The sequence below is a fragment of the Gambusia affinis genome, linkage group LG06 (genome assembly GCF_019740435.1).
Source record: "Gambusia affinis linkage group LG06, SWU_Gaff_1.0, whole genome shotgun sequence".
Taxonomy (NCBI): domain Eukaryota; kingdom Metazoa; phylum Chordata; class Actinopteri; order Cyprinodontiformes; family Poeciliidae; genus Gambusia; species Gambusia affinis.
In genome coordinates this window covers 14,291,717-14,306,567 of record NC_057873.1, presented here as the reverse complement: position 1 = coordinate 14,306,567, position 14,851 = coordinate 14,291,717, and the positions used below count along the sequence as shown (strand labels likewise).

The window sequence follows — 14,851 nt, the reverse complement described above, 5'->3', positions numbered from 1 at the left end:
AATATACAGAGTCAGAAATACACATTTTAGGTTGAGATATATTCTAATGCGACCAAGATTATTATTAACAAGAAAATAGGAATGGATAATGTTTGAAACTTTAATCATTACAAATTCATAAAACTCCATGCAGAGAACAAAGTTCTCTAGTGCGTAGTGCAAGCAGTTCCAGAAAACTAAAAAAAAACTTTTTCCAAGCAAAAAGGAAAATAAGTGGCAAATTCAAACTTGAGACTACATTGTTTCATAAATAGATGTAAAGATTTCTGCATTAGGACAACAAAGTTTTTAGCCGATGTTGACAGAAGCATAAGACCTATAAGATAGGCAATGCGGTGGCATTATGATCCTGAGCATTAACAGCAGTTTCACACTATAACTGTATTTATTTCAAAACATTTTGTGTCCCAAATTTTAGTGAGCTATATTTTTAATAGTAAGAACAATTAAAAAAAGAGAGAGACAGACGACAAGAATATGACTGAACCTGATCTCATTTGGGGTCTCCTCCTCTTCGTACTTCTTTTTTTCTTTCTTCCAGAAGACGAGCCAGATGATTATTATGACAATGAGGACACCGAGGGATATTCCCACCACTACTCCCGCCACCGTCCCAACATCCCTCACATCTGTGGATGAAAAAGGAAGAAAGCGATTAGAGATACATTCTGCTTTTCTCTCTGGTAAAATAATATTCCATTTTCCCTGTTAGACTTCAATGTATTAATAACCATTTTACATGCACATTCGCCAGAAAAAGACTCACTTTTTTCTTTTGAGTCCCTCCATCCATATTTAATTTAAGGACATTAATTTAACACCAAAGACTAGAAAACCTTTATGCTGAGCTGCTAGATCTGTCGTTTTTTTTTTCTATCCCCCCGTACATGACCCTGTCAGGGGACTCTCAATGAATGCATCATTTTGACAGTGAAACATGGCATTTAAAATAGAGAGACCATCGCTACGGGTTTACTGCATTTGATAGGAAGGTAAAGGGAAGGAGTCAGGGTGAAGAATAAATGTATTTGCAGCTGTAGTTTAAAACAATAACCATCAATCAGTGTGGCGGTTTGGTGTGAGGTGAAGACTGCGAGGTCAAGTTCCCCTCCACAACTCACGCTGCATCGTGACCTCAATGGTGCAGTTTTCCTCTCCGACATCATTGCTTGCTGTGCACCTGTAGACACCTGTGCTGTCCATGGTGAGATTCCTCAGGGTGACAATCTCTGGGTTCTTCAGATCTGCCCAAAAAAATAAGGTGTCATTTATGAAAAGGGTCCTGGAATATATTCAACAAGACAGAGCAAATAGGAGTGGAATAGTGGGGGATATTTTCCAGTGCATGTACATCACAGTCAGGAGGACCTGAGGAGAGAAGCAGGAGTGTGTCTGACAGGGTGACGGAGCCCCAGAGCCATATGGGATATTTAGTCATCTGCACCACTGACAACCATGTGGTATTAGCTTTCACTAGACCCATAAATAATGGCTGCTGATGCTGTGTGTTATTGTCCCATGAAAAGTAATCATACTGAACAGGTGGTGCTTGGTTGACGCCACTAACTAGAGGGTTTTTGGCTGGGCATGTACCACTATTACAGTAAAAAAATACTGTAACAGTATTTTACAGGTCTTATTTATCCATTGTTTACGTTGTCGATTGGAATGTAGAAAAAAAGCTGAAAAACCTTTCAGTGTATTGGATTAGATTTTTTTTTTCCACTTCAGCTTCACTCCCAGAAAATGCACACACTGCTTTAATGATCGCAACTATGATTCACTTGAGGCGGCTTGGCATTTGAAATTCATTAAACCCGGTTTCAGCACAATTCTCGTAATAATGCACATAATTCTGACAGAATAAAACCGCAAATCACAATGTTGTGCTGTTGGATTTCCTGAAAAAGAATAAATAGAACTCATTTCCATGGTTTTAGGCTTATTGCTTGTGTGTAGGGAGAGAATCAGAACAATCCAAGCATATTAACTGATTGAAGTATCAGTGGATGAAACTGGAAAAAATAAATGCATGTTCCCTTGAGCCAAATGCTGCAACTTTTAATAATTCTTGTGAAGCTGCTAAAGGATCTATGATGGGAGAATGAGGTTTGCCTCGGTAGAGTTAGGTACCGGTGTTTACAGATGTTTAAAATAGTAGATGGGAGGAGGCAGGTTTACAGTGGTGTGCTTTGCGGAAACCTCTCTGGGACTAATGCTGCAATTAAAAAGAAAAAAAAAAGTCATTAATATAAAAATGAATTATCATAGCATTTCTGTGAAGAGGAACTGAATCATGAAACAGCAAATCATCTCAGTGTAGTGTTATCTCTCTCTTTTTTTAAAGTCTTCTAAAGTATTATTTTTCTTACCTATCAGTGCCAAGTTTGGAAGCTTGCCCAAACTCTTCCCTTTGTCAAGCACTCGCTCCCACTTGTAGCTAATGGGGTCTGAACCATCGCTGGATTTACAGCTCAGCTTGACATCCTTGCCCTCCAAGAGTTTTCCGTCCATCCGGCACCTTGGCTTGGAGGGCTTTTCTGTGAGAAAACAAAAAAAAAACGTGCCACAGAGATAACAAAATTATTTCTCTTTTATTGTTAAAAATAGCAGATACAGTTTTCTAAAGATTACACACTTCTTAGAATACTAAGGTTTTTGTTAAAAATAAGGAAAATGCAATCTTTCTTCATTTATTACCATATGGGGAAGCTGCCTGCTTACATGAGCCAGGGTAGTTTTGTTCCACAACCAGGATATCTCAATAGGGAATCTCAATTGTGTTATTGAGTATTTGATCAAGACATCATGTAACATTAAAGCAGACAGGGCACATTGCTGAAACAGGCTCCTGTGTTTTTATGACCTTCAGCAATTTGTCACCTGAAAGTGCAAAATTGTTAGAATGTTGAGAATGGTGGAAAACTTGCAACCCTCAGCACCCTACAGCAGCAAAGGGCAGGTAGACACAACTCCAGGAGCAGTGGAGAAAGTGCTGAAGCCCACAGTTTTCTCCAACTGCTTAAGACGTAGCGTTTCAATTGAATTGAATTCAAATTTATTTAATCAAGGACAACTCATTAGACAATGTTACATGTGATAAACAAAGGAACCGTTGTTTTGTGGAAAGGTTTTCTAGCCACAGGCTAATTTGTGAACCCAGTCCTTGGCTGGCCCTTTATTAAAAAAGAAGAAAATTATAAATTCCTGTCACACACACACATGTCCACACACACACACACACATGCACAACCCTACACTGATTTTTTGTGATTGTAAATAAGAAAAACATAAAAATGTATAGTAGAGAAAGCTAATTCTCCACAAGAAAGTAGTGGTAGTTGTTTAATCAAGCTAAATGGAAAAGTAATTACAGACTATACAGTCTTCTGCCTCTTATTAGGGTTTTGCAGATATCTATATGATGGCAACATCTGCATACATCTCAACATTTGGCGGCTTTATAACTGTGCAATAAATTGTTGATGTATAAACAGAAAAGAGATCACAGTTCTTCAAAATGGTAAAAAAGAGAAAGAAATACCCCTTATGTAAAGCACATAGTGTCTTTATCTTCATTTGTCAGACAATCATTGCAAGAAAACAACTTGCTTAAATGTCTCCAAAACTACAGTCAGAGCAATATTTAATAAATGTAGCTGGATAAGGACTTTGGTCACTAAGCCCTCACACATTGTGATCAAGCTAATAAAGGAGGTCAATTGTGACATCTAAGGTTCATCATCACTTTTTAAAGATTTTTCACATTATAATAAGGCAATGCCAGTCACTATGGTGGTATACCATCTGTAATTACTATGGTAGGTATTTTAAAACATAAGATGTAGTCTTTTTAATATTAGTTGCCCAGTTTGTTTTCTGCAAACTGGTGACAATAAAAAAATGGCTTTCTGCAGGGAATGGACAAAGAGGGCCCCAGACCAGGCTATGAATGCGTGTAGTACCATTTTTTCCACAGGTCAATAGTTTTGGTCATAGTCTGCCACAGCTGGAGGCACAAAGCAGTATAGCTGCAGCCTGCTGAGATCTGTACAGCTGCTCTGCTTAGATTCTTGCTGAGAGGCACTGCTTCACTATAAAAAGAAAATGGAGCACAGTTGTCTCCCTCTCCAGTGACATAATTTTAGATGATTGGTCGACTAAATTTATATATCTGTTTTGTGTTTTCTGCAACTGTCAAATTAGCCATGTGAAGTTGCATGTGCTTGCTTGTGAGCAAAGTTGGAGAATAAGTAATTCTGACATGGTAACATAATTCGAGAGTATGTCAGAAGCAGAATGGCATTGGCTCACACGCTCTGTGAGCAATATAACGAGAGCGGGTGATTGCGGAGCACTGAGCATCTGTCAGCTCTGTCATGGTGAGTAAGACTGAACTGCAGCAGAAGTCCCTAAGAAAAAGTTTACCAAACTTGCTCCATCAATCCATTTCGCTTCTAAAGCCTAAAATCTCCACATGAAAATTCCAACATTTAGGCGAGCAAACAGTAAACTCCTTGGCATGAGTGACCAAGTTTGCACATAATGCTATATGCACTGGCAAGCAGACAAATGCAACCACTGACATTTACTGTTTCATGCCAAGCCAGTTACAAGTTATTATCCGAACACGGGGGAGCGGAATCTCAGACGTTTGTCCCTCTTGGAAGCAAAAGAGTCGATGGAGAGCAGAAGGCAATTTGTGAAAATTGAGGCTCTAAGTCACCACAATATCATGGAAGTGAGAGGAGAGTGGGAGCGAGAGGATTAACAGATTGCTCCATTAGAAAACCAATAACGTCTGGTTGAACTAATCTCCCGTGATGTTTTATTAATTCGCCTGCTTTTCTGACACTTTTCTGACACAGAACAATCTTGTTCCTCCCACTGGACTGTGTGTCAGGCTCATGTGGCAGAGCTCCGCCTCTTTTGATGTTCTTGAGCTATAGCTGTTGTCCAGGCATAAAACATGTACGGTATTAGCAAGGATGATAGATTATGTTTCTTTTTTTTAAATATGCATCTATGTTGAGTAAATTTAATTTCACAAAGCATCGCAAATTGAGAAAAATCCATGCTATAGTGCTGTAAAAATCCATTTGACCTTTCTCTTCAGTCAAGGCCAAAAAGCATTTTTTCTACCAGAAAATCTTGAAGGAGAATGTGTAGCAGTTTGTGACCTTAAACTCTTGCACACTTTGGTGATATAGCTGATCAAAGTACATTAGCAAATCCACCTTTGAATGCCAAAATAACAACAAAACAATAGCTTCAAAACAATTCAGTTAAATTCCAGATTTTAAACCAAATGAGATGATGTGTTGTAACTTTAAAAAGGTGATTTATGCTCAAAAGCTCCCCAATAAGAGCTTTTGAGCATGAGGATGAGTTCTGCAAAAATAGTGGGGAAAAATACCTCCACAGGAAAATATTGCCAAACTTGCACCATCAATCCAGCATCTTTGGCAGCATTACAGTTGCTGCCAAAGAATGTCAAAATCAGCTTCAAGATTTACGGGACATTCACTGTTTTACACAGGTTGGTTTCCATAACTTTTTTTCTTATAAATACAATCAGTATTTAAAAATGGTATTCTCTGTATATTTGGCATCTTGGTAACAAAGAATACAGTGAAAACACAGAGAAACATTTCGGGAGCAAATGCCTTTTCAGATTGTTGTTTCATTTCTTTATCTAACGGGATGTTAAGTATTTTTGAATTCACTAGCATATCTGCCTGTGTTACTCAGTTCCTGAATTCATCTTCTCGAGCCCATTTCTATGTCTTTCAATGTTTTTCCGTCTCACCTCATCAAGAAACCATTCCAAACGGACCCAAACAGCATAAGGAAAATCAAATCACACCGTCTGCATTAAATTGAATCATTAGATCAGTCAGCATGATGGAGGAAATGTGCCAAGCTAATGATCTTCTGATTAGGCCTACATGTGTATGTGTTTGATATTCTTTGTGTGTTTTCAGTCCAAATGAGTTCCCTCATAACCTGATGGCATGTCTGTGGATCTGAGTGTGAATTCTTCTGAGTGATTTTGTTATCTGCATTTATTTGTTTGTATGCTCTCTATGAGAGTACGTCCGAAAACCCTTACCCAGAACAATGAGGTTGACCTGGCTCCAGTGGTACTTTCCCCCAGTCTTGACTTTACAGTAGTACTCCCCAGAGTCGGTCAGCAGCAGGTCACTGATCAGCAGGGAGGCGTCACCGCCCAGGTACTCCCCGGCAAAGGACAAGCGGCTGGCGTCACTGCCAACGGCCTCGTTAGTGTAGACCTGTCCTCCGAAGAAAGTAATGATCTGGATGTGGAAAAAAAAGATGTAATTTACTTTTCTGTTATTTCAACTGTATGTTAACTTTATATTTACTCTCAGTTTTTCAGTTTTTTCTCTCCAGAGAAGGTACATCTGGTCTGGCATTCCATGCAACTGTGATACCTTCCTGGAGGGGGCAACAGGCTGAGATAATGCTGCCAACAACTAAACGTTCTTACTCTCCTGCTATTAACTTTTTAAACTTCATTAACATAGGAAGTATTCCTACATCAGCTCTTCTGTTTCCTTTTGTGTGTCTGCTCTGTCTCCTCAAGCCCCCTGTTAGTCGGGGCAGATGGCCGCTTGTACGGAGCCAATTTTTCCTCTCCACTGTTGCCACATGGATGCTCAGTATGAGGGACGGCAGTAAAGTCAACGACATAATGGAAGGCTTTGTCTACTTTCATGAAATGCTTAACCAGGAGTAGAGAGTGCTGCAAATCGATGACTCAATTCAATCTGCTGAGTTTCCTTAGAAAACCTTTTTAAACTATTCAAATAATAAACTGAATTGTTTTATAGCTAGCTTTAACTGACATGTACGTGTGAATGAATTGAAATAACTTTTTATGTAAATTGAGTGTAGATGGTGTTGTGGATTTATTATACAAGTAATAGGAATTTATTTGAAATTCAATTAAATTTGACTGAGGTGTTTATTTTTGATTTGTCTGAAACAAGTTACAAATGTTTTATGCAAAGACTAAAATCAGATCTACCCTGCTCCTTTCTGAAAAGTCCTTTTCCTAACATTAAAAAAGAAAACAGCCTAAGTTTCTTATTGAAACTTGCATTTAAGTTTGAAATATCTGTTATTTTATCATTCCAAACATTATTCCAATTCATGCTACTTAGAAGTACATTTGCCTAAGTAGATTTTTATGTCTCACTAGGAACATCCTCAATCTATAGAACTGGTAGGCAGATGGGAACATTAAAACTTTCTTAACTCCAAAGATCATACATGAACAACTGGTACACAAGCATAGTGTTGCCTCACTGTCTACTCACAATGCTGAAAAATTCACCATTCCAGTACTTACAGTATGAGTAGCATTGCTAACAATAATTTTATAAATAACCTCTGGGATTTCACAGATGAATGCATTTGCTGTGACATTCACCACATTCAGCTGATTATGAGGACTACTATCTCTTATGGCCTTTGTACAAACAAAGTTGTCAAAGTGACCATACAAAAATCTATTTGGTTGCTGATACCCACTGTAGCACCGATTAGGTGTTGGCACAGAATTAAAAAACACACAGAAGCACAGTGCACTACATAATGCAACACTGTATTTTCAGATGACAACACATTGCACTTGGCTTGTAAGAATATTAAACTTTTAGTTTATTTTATTATACAGTGAAAAATGGTTAAAAATAAATAAATATGATGGATAATTTCACTGTAAGCATGGTCATTTACAACGTTTTCAAAGTTTTTTTTTTCTCAGTTTAGAATGCATGTGTTCCTCTCCTTTTTCTCTTATGCTCTATCCACATGCACAAACACAAACAAACGCAGCTGTCACAGTGGCCTATTACTCAGGGCAAGTGAGAGCCTGCAGATGGGGGCCTGCTAAATGCCGGTGCCACAGCACATCAGTGCCGAAAGAAATGGGGGCACCTGCTGGGACCACAGGTGACCACTGGCCACTTATACATGTATATACCTGGACTTCACACGCAGCAGATTTTAAGGGCACCCTCCATAAATGCAAAAAGACATAGATTACGGTGCAAACGTGAATAGCCTTGGCACCATAAAAAGAATATTTTACAGATATTTGCCTATGGGCACTTTCTTTTTGCTTTTTTTATGAACTGTGGGCATTTATTACTCATACATATGTGAGTGCAGGCTGCACCATATGACTATGTGTATTTATGCCTCTGGTTATGTCTGGGTGTATACTGCAAACACTCTTATGGGACAAAGTCACGGAAAGTACTCATGAGTGTGTGGAAATGTGGGAAAATTGAGCAAAATGACCACAGGCTGTGGGTAAAGTTTCCAATTAAAATGAGGTGGTTTGTTTATTTAACACAAACTGAAATACATGATGAGATATCCTCCCACACCCCCTTAATGTATTCTTCAGGTTTAATTAAAATAAATGTGAAATGAACAAATGTCATATATTAATCTTGCATTGCCAATTATACCTCCGAAAGAACAATAATGAGACTCTATGATAATCATTTTTCTCTTTTTTTCCACTTTTGTGTTTCATTTATTGAACATTTTATTCCACGTGTCAGTGGCTGTGGATGAGATTACATAACTCAGATCTAAAACAATCTTATTCAACATGAGTCACGGCTGGGGAATTTACAAGTATCATCTGAGAACTAAACAGGAATTTTAGTTCTGGTTTATTTTATTTGGAATCTGGCTAAGATTCACATTTGTTTTAAGTGTCCTTCTTTCAGTGGAGGTTAATAAATCTACATATGATTTTGTTTACTTGAAATTACAAGACGTTTAAGATTGTTACAATGGCAATAAATATTTTTACTATTACTGACAAAAGTATAAACAATTTTCAATAAGCCATATTTTAATAAAATCAGATAAAACATTTATCAGCTTTTTACAGTTTGTCTCTTTTCCCATCAGAAACAAACTTGAATGACAATAAATGCAAATCTTCCAGAGGCATAACTACTTCAGTGTTCAAAGTCATAAATACATGTATCTACTGTTGCCTTCATTGTTTTCATCCTTTTAAATATTGATTGCAATATGGCAGCCTTTTTCTGAGATCATAAAAATGTAACGTTTGATTTTTTTTTAACACATGCTTCTTTTTTCTGTTCCAGATTACAGTTTTTAAACTCTGCAGTTTTGTAGTTTTATTGTTGTAGTGTGCCTTTTACACTGTAGTTAAACAAACAAATGCCATAAAAGTAATAAAAATGTTAAAATGTTATAAAAAGTAATTAAAGCAAGTTGGTAAGGCACTACATTAACTTAATTTGATTGAAAAGGTAAGAAGTTTCATGCTGAAAAACCATAAAACTGAGGAAAGCCAAAGAATATACACAAGCAGGAACTTTTCTTTGATTTACCATTTAATGAGCCAATAATTTTCCAAATACAGTTGAAAGAGACTGATCTTGAGTAAATCAGCTCAACCTAATTCTTACTTGAGAAGTTAGCTTTCATTATATAATGGAATACATATATTTTAACTTGATATTAATGTTGTTGAAATAATCTAAAGTTTCCCAACAATTTTTGCTATTTCCCACAATTCCTATGGACTTTTTCCAATGTGAAAAATTATTAAAAGTTTGCAGCTTAACATTAAGGTTAATGTTAAAGGTTGTGAATAAATTCAGCAAAATCTCCCTGCAGCTTTGCAGCCCTGGCATTTGCGGAGCTCCACTTATTCTTTCCTTTCATCAGTTAGAGCTGCAAATATTTCTCAGTGCTGACTCCTACTGTTCAGGAAGAAAACTGCAATGCCAACCTAACACAATTTTAGGACCTGATCAGTTAAATTTAATTTGATCATGTGAAACACCTCATTGTATGGCAATTCCATTTCATGTGTTCCATTCTAAATGGCAAAAAGTTTTTTCCGGATTACTTTGTTTTGTACCGTCACAATTTGTTTATAATTTTAGAATGAAATAACTTTTGTGCCAACAGAAAATGTCAGAAAATATTTACATTTGTTCTCATTTAAGGACAATTAAATGAGAACAATTTAATTGTCCTCTAAAAGTGTCATTGTTTATTAAATTGTTTACCAAATGACACTTCATGACAGCAGTTATAAACATATTCAAAGACTCCTTCATGTACATCACAAGTGTTATATGTCATGTTTATAACAGTGTCATGCCAATGTCATGCACCTTCTCATGTGTTACCATATTTTTAACCGTCCAATAAAATGCAGTAGCAAGAGAAAGTCATACAGAATAAATACTAAGAAATCTTACCACTTTCTGCTTTGAGTTAGGTTTCTGCAGCAACCACTCAATGTCAAGAGGGCTGGAAGCTGGAAACTGGTGGTGGCACGGTAGAGTGGCATTGTCCCCAACAACTTTCTTCATCTCTGTCTGGGCACCCACTGACAGCAGACCGAACAGAACTGAGGAAGAGACAAGAAATGAAGATATGAAAAAAAAAAACAAGCAGAGTCAGATCAGAACAGTGGCCTAGTCCTAGAGAGGTAGGTTGTTCAGGTAGCAAAGAAACCCCAGAGATAGAAAAATGCAATCAAAGATGCAAACAAAGATTTGTTAGAGGACCTAAATAGATTACATGATGAGAAGCAATATGCTATCCACAGCTATCCTGTTATAGTGGACAATAAAAGGCCCAAAAAATGTATTTACAGGAGATTGATATCAGCATAAGTGGTTCAACAAATGTATTTGAAACGTTTCATCATTAGCTGAAGTTTTGAGTAGCTGTGGTCTGGCATTCTGCCATCGCATACACATACTTCTACTAAGAACTAATATCAAGATGGAGCCAGTTGGAAGACTCAACCAGATCTGGCCACGATTTTAGTAAGCATTTACACAGATAAACAACCACAACACCTCACACACATATGCACAAACCCTCCACATTATTCAAAAGTCTCTGTTACAGTGAAAACTGTTCATCAATTTGAAGAATGTGTGCACATGATGATGACTTCAGGCACTGACCAGATAGAGAGGACTTATGGAGGATATCCAAGGCTAATTTACTGGCGGATACTGGACAGCCTCCTGGGCTTCAGGGGAATAACCAAAGGCGTCATTGGGTTAGCTGGAACCTGAAATTATGGATTGTGTGTCTGTGTGTTACTGTGCGATACTCAAGGTCCAGAAGGGCTAATGCATTTGTGAGGTATTTGCCTCCCTCCAACGTGTATTATAGAGTGCACAATACAGCAGAGCCAAGCTATTCTTAAACACACAATTGTGATGTCTATTTTTGGATACATGACATTACACTTAGCAGCCTATCTTTTAGTTAAATACCAAATGACCCATCAGCTTAGGTAGCTCTGAAAATAAAATATATCAACATTTTCCATAATCATCTTCTCTGGGATTAAAATGTGAACCAGATAATAGGCAAACATCATTCATGGGATTCAAAAGATGTCTTTTGAGATGTCTAGATCTACTGTGTGACTCAGTCCATGCATACGGACAGTGAAAATGCCTTTGTATGCAGTAGACATAATTATGGGCTGTCAAATGTTCCTCAGAAGGCCAGCCCTCACTGGGCCCCTGTCCACTTGTTTACTGGCCCAACCTCTCAGGAGCCAACACCCTGCCCCATAAGTGATCTCTGGGCCAATGAAAATGTCAGCACTGCACTTTGAAACCAATGAGTCAGTGCTGATGAAGGACACATTGGAAAAGAACAGCCTACAAGAGACCATCTTCTTTTATCTGCACTGTTGTCAACAGTTTCTAGAGTCTTGTTCAAATTCTGTCATAACCATGTAAGTTAATAGTTAACCACTTTAATCAAAATTATAAGTTGTTTCTTTGCTTTGCATTTTAGATTAAGGTTGTTATCTTAAATAGACCTCTGTCACAAAACTGCAATTAGTACATGACTCTGGGACATGTCATTGAATTAGCGAAGAAGGGAATTGACTGTAAGAGAATTTTAGTCCATATCAAGAAAGGTGAATGTACAAAAAACCAGATTTATTTCATCGGTTTTATTCTTCACTTTCTGTCTGTTAGAGCACATGCTAGATTTAGAAATGTTGGCAACCTTTTTGGGAATCTCCAGGTGAAAGATCTAGGACCTCTTTGAAATACACGCAGAGATTGAGCTGTATAGCTGGTAATGCCAATTGGCTTACAAAATTTTGAAAAATGGCTAAAAAGTTTCTAATTGGTGAAATAAAAGTTTTAACACATGTTGGAAATGCTTCTCAGTCTTTTTTGTAACACAGGAGACTGTTCTTAGCAGTTCAAGCATTAGTAAGCAAAAAAAAAAAAAAAAAAGAAATATGGGCCACCCCCTTACTGAGGAACTCCTGAGCCTGAAGGTATTGCCGTTTATGACTTTTTAATGTCGCATTTGCAGGGTCATTCATCTTGTGGGCTCCCCGCCAATATTGGTTTGGATGTCAGAAAAAGGGAGAGAAAGCTTTTCAGTGATAAGAACTCTGGGGAGTGAGAATACCCAGACCATGTGTGTAAGCGCAGCTGGTTGGACCTAATGGTGCAAGTTAATGTTTGGTGGTGGCACTGGGGTCTGCTGGGAAACCTTTACCCACAATCTCCCTGCAGCGCTATATGCAAGCCTCTGTAATCAGTGCCCCTGTACTAATTAGCAGCCTGGGGCTTAACTCACTGCTGAGTAGGTGGGCTCATCTTACCTTATTTCTCATGTTCTGCTGCCTAAGCTGTTGATTATGTACACTCAAGTGTTTACATGACCCAGGAAAGTTGAAAATATTCATCCAGTGTTCCGTCACAATCTGATCAGGAGCCTTCCAGGTGAATAATGACTGCACATCCTTGGGTAGTGTAAAATGAATGGTATTGTGCTGATATTGGGAATAATATGTAAAACTATTTGTTTTTAGGTAGAAGTGCTTTGGTATGATCAAGAGGGTAACATAGCACCTCTCAAAAAAAGCCTGGCTTGATGTAAGTTTGAGACTGTGTTTGAATTGGCCCCAGTCTCAATGTGCACAGCTGGGCTGGCTGGACTGCGAGACCCCACCATGTGTGTAAACATCAGTGGTGTAAACTAACAGAAAACATTTCTGTGAAATGCTTTGCATACATGCTATAAAAAATGTGCATGACTTTATGACCTTGGCTTTCAATTTGCAGCAAAGTAACTGGGAGACAATGAAAAACTGGAACTGTTTTAACAGCCGCTAGGAAAATATCCTTGTCACAGTTGCATGTATGGATTTTTATGGGATTCCACATGGAGTTGAGAGAGGCCATCAAAATGAATGTGGCCATGTTGAAGGGGAGATAATGTGGAGAGGCCTTGCGATAGGGTATTGGTGCCACATCCCAGCTCAAATCCTACATCCCACTTTCTCTTTCATTGTGTCTTTCTTTCTCCCTGCTTTTGGTTAAGCTTTGTGCTTTATGGAAAGTTTCAATCTTTCCCCTCAGAAAGAAAGGAAAGCAGCGTATCATAATTAACAAAAGTGGGAGCGAACATCAGAGGTTTTAGAAAGAGAGAGGGTGTGAGGGAGAAAGATAGACACATTTGACAAAGCGAGAGAGAGAGTGAGAAGCTTGGGTGAAATATGGAGGAACCAATTTCTATGAAAAGGCCCTAGGGGGAGTTGTGCTCCAGTAAATCCGCCTTACAGAACCCTGCAATCTCATTATAGTGTAGCCAGCGAGACGGACAGACAGACAAACAAGACAGGCCTGGATCTTTCACGCTGCCCCAAAGTCAAGCCTCATATCCCCCCAGTCAGCACATCAGCCTGGCTGGGGCCTTTGCCTTGTCCAAAGCTTTATGACCTCTGGTACTCAAACACAGCAGATCAGAAAGGGAGAATGAAAGGACAGAGAAAAATGGGCTAAGGGAGAGGAGGGAGGAATGGTGCATTGCCTTATTTTGAGCTCTTACGCCAGGCTAAGTCACTGGTGTGGAGGAAGGATTATAGAATCACAAAGGTGGTTTTAGACACAGGAAGCCAACAGGAAGCCAAAAGCACAAAAAAAAAAAAAAAAAAAAAAAAATTATATATATATATATATATATATATATATATATATATATATATATATATATATATATATATATATATATATAAAGGTTTGAGATAACCTAGATCAGAATTTTCTGTTTTTGCTATTTTCTCTATGGAAAAGTATACATCCTGCTATGCATGAATAATGGGAACATGCTCTACATTGCAAGGACAAATCAAGAACTGCCCAGGAAAAGCTCAGATACAAGTGATTTTCTGCAACACCTGGTGTCTCACTACACATACCTATAGTAGTTTCAGGCAAACATAATGATGCCTGAGTGACACTCAGAGTCTCACTGCATCGTGCAAAACAATTATCTCCAATTTCTGCCAGAACAGCTCATTTTCTGTAATTACCAGGCTTCTCAGGGAATGGATCCTAATACAAAGAAGCAAGGGGACAGAGTTTGAGCTGGATGCATGCAACCAGAAAGAATTCACACGGCACATGCAAATGCAAACCATCCATTCTTACTGCTGACAACAAGCACGATTTTTTTAGCTGACTTGGGGACATGCTGAGAGGAGCATAGGGCATGAAGCAGCAGTGAAATAACTCAGAGCTCAGCGTGTTGTTTCACAGCCTTTGTTTTACTTTATCTATCTACTGTTGTGAGGCCCAGATGCCTATTCTACTATACAGCAACATGCTATAAATACACACAAAGTCAAAGGTTTTCAGATAGGAGTTTTTGCCTTTCTTGAAGAACACACACATATAGTTCTTCAGATGTTTCAACCAAAGAGTTGCCGGAAAATATTAACCAATGCTCAGTCAAAACAGGAATTTTGTTTTCA

At 38.2% G+C, this 14,851-nt stretch overlaps 1 protein-coding gene across 2 annotated transcripts in view; it reads right to left on the bottom strand.

Moving 5' to 3' along the window:
* clmpb (CXADR like membrane protein b) overlaps positions 1–14,851 on the bottom strand; it is a 79,686-nt gene that overhangs the window by 5,741 nt on the left and 59,094 nt on the right. For both annotated transcript variants that reach the window (XM_044119703.1, XM_044119702.1), the window contains exons 2-6: positions 10,293–10,444; positions 6,113–6,317; positions 2,373–2,540; positions 1,122–1,244; positions 488–629 (exon numbers count right to left, since the gene is read on the bottom strand). In XM_044119703.1, coding sequence (XP_043975638.1) covers positions 488–629; positions 1,122–1,244; positions 2,373–2,540; positions 6,113–6,317; positions 10,293–10,444 — 790 coding nt within the window. The remainder of the gene's footprint in view (positions 1–487; positions 630–1,121; positions 1,245–2,372; positions 2,541–6,112; positions 6,318–10,292; positions 10,445–14,851) is intronic.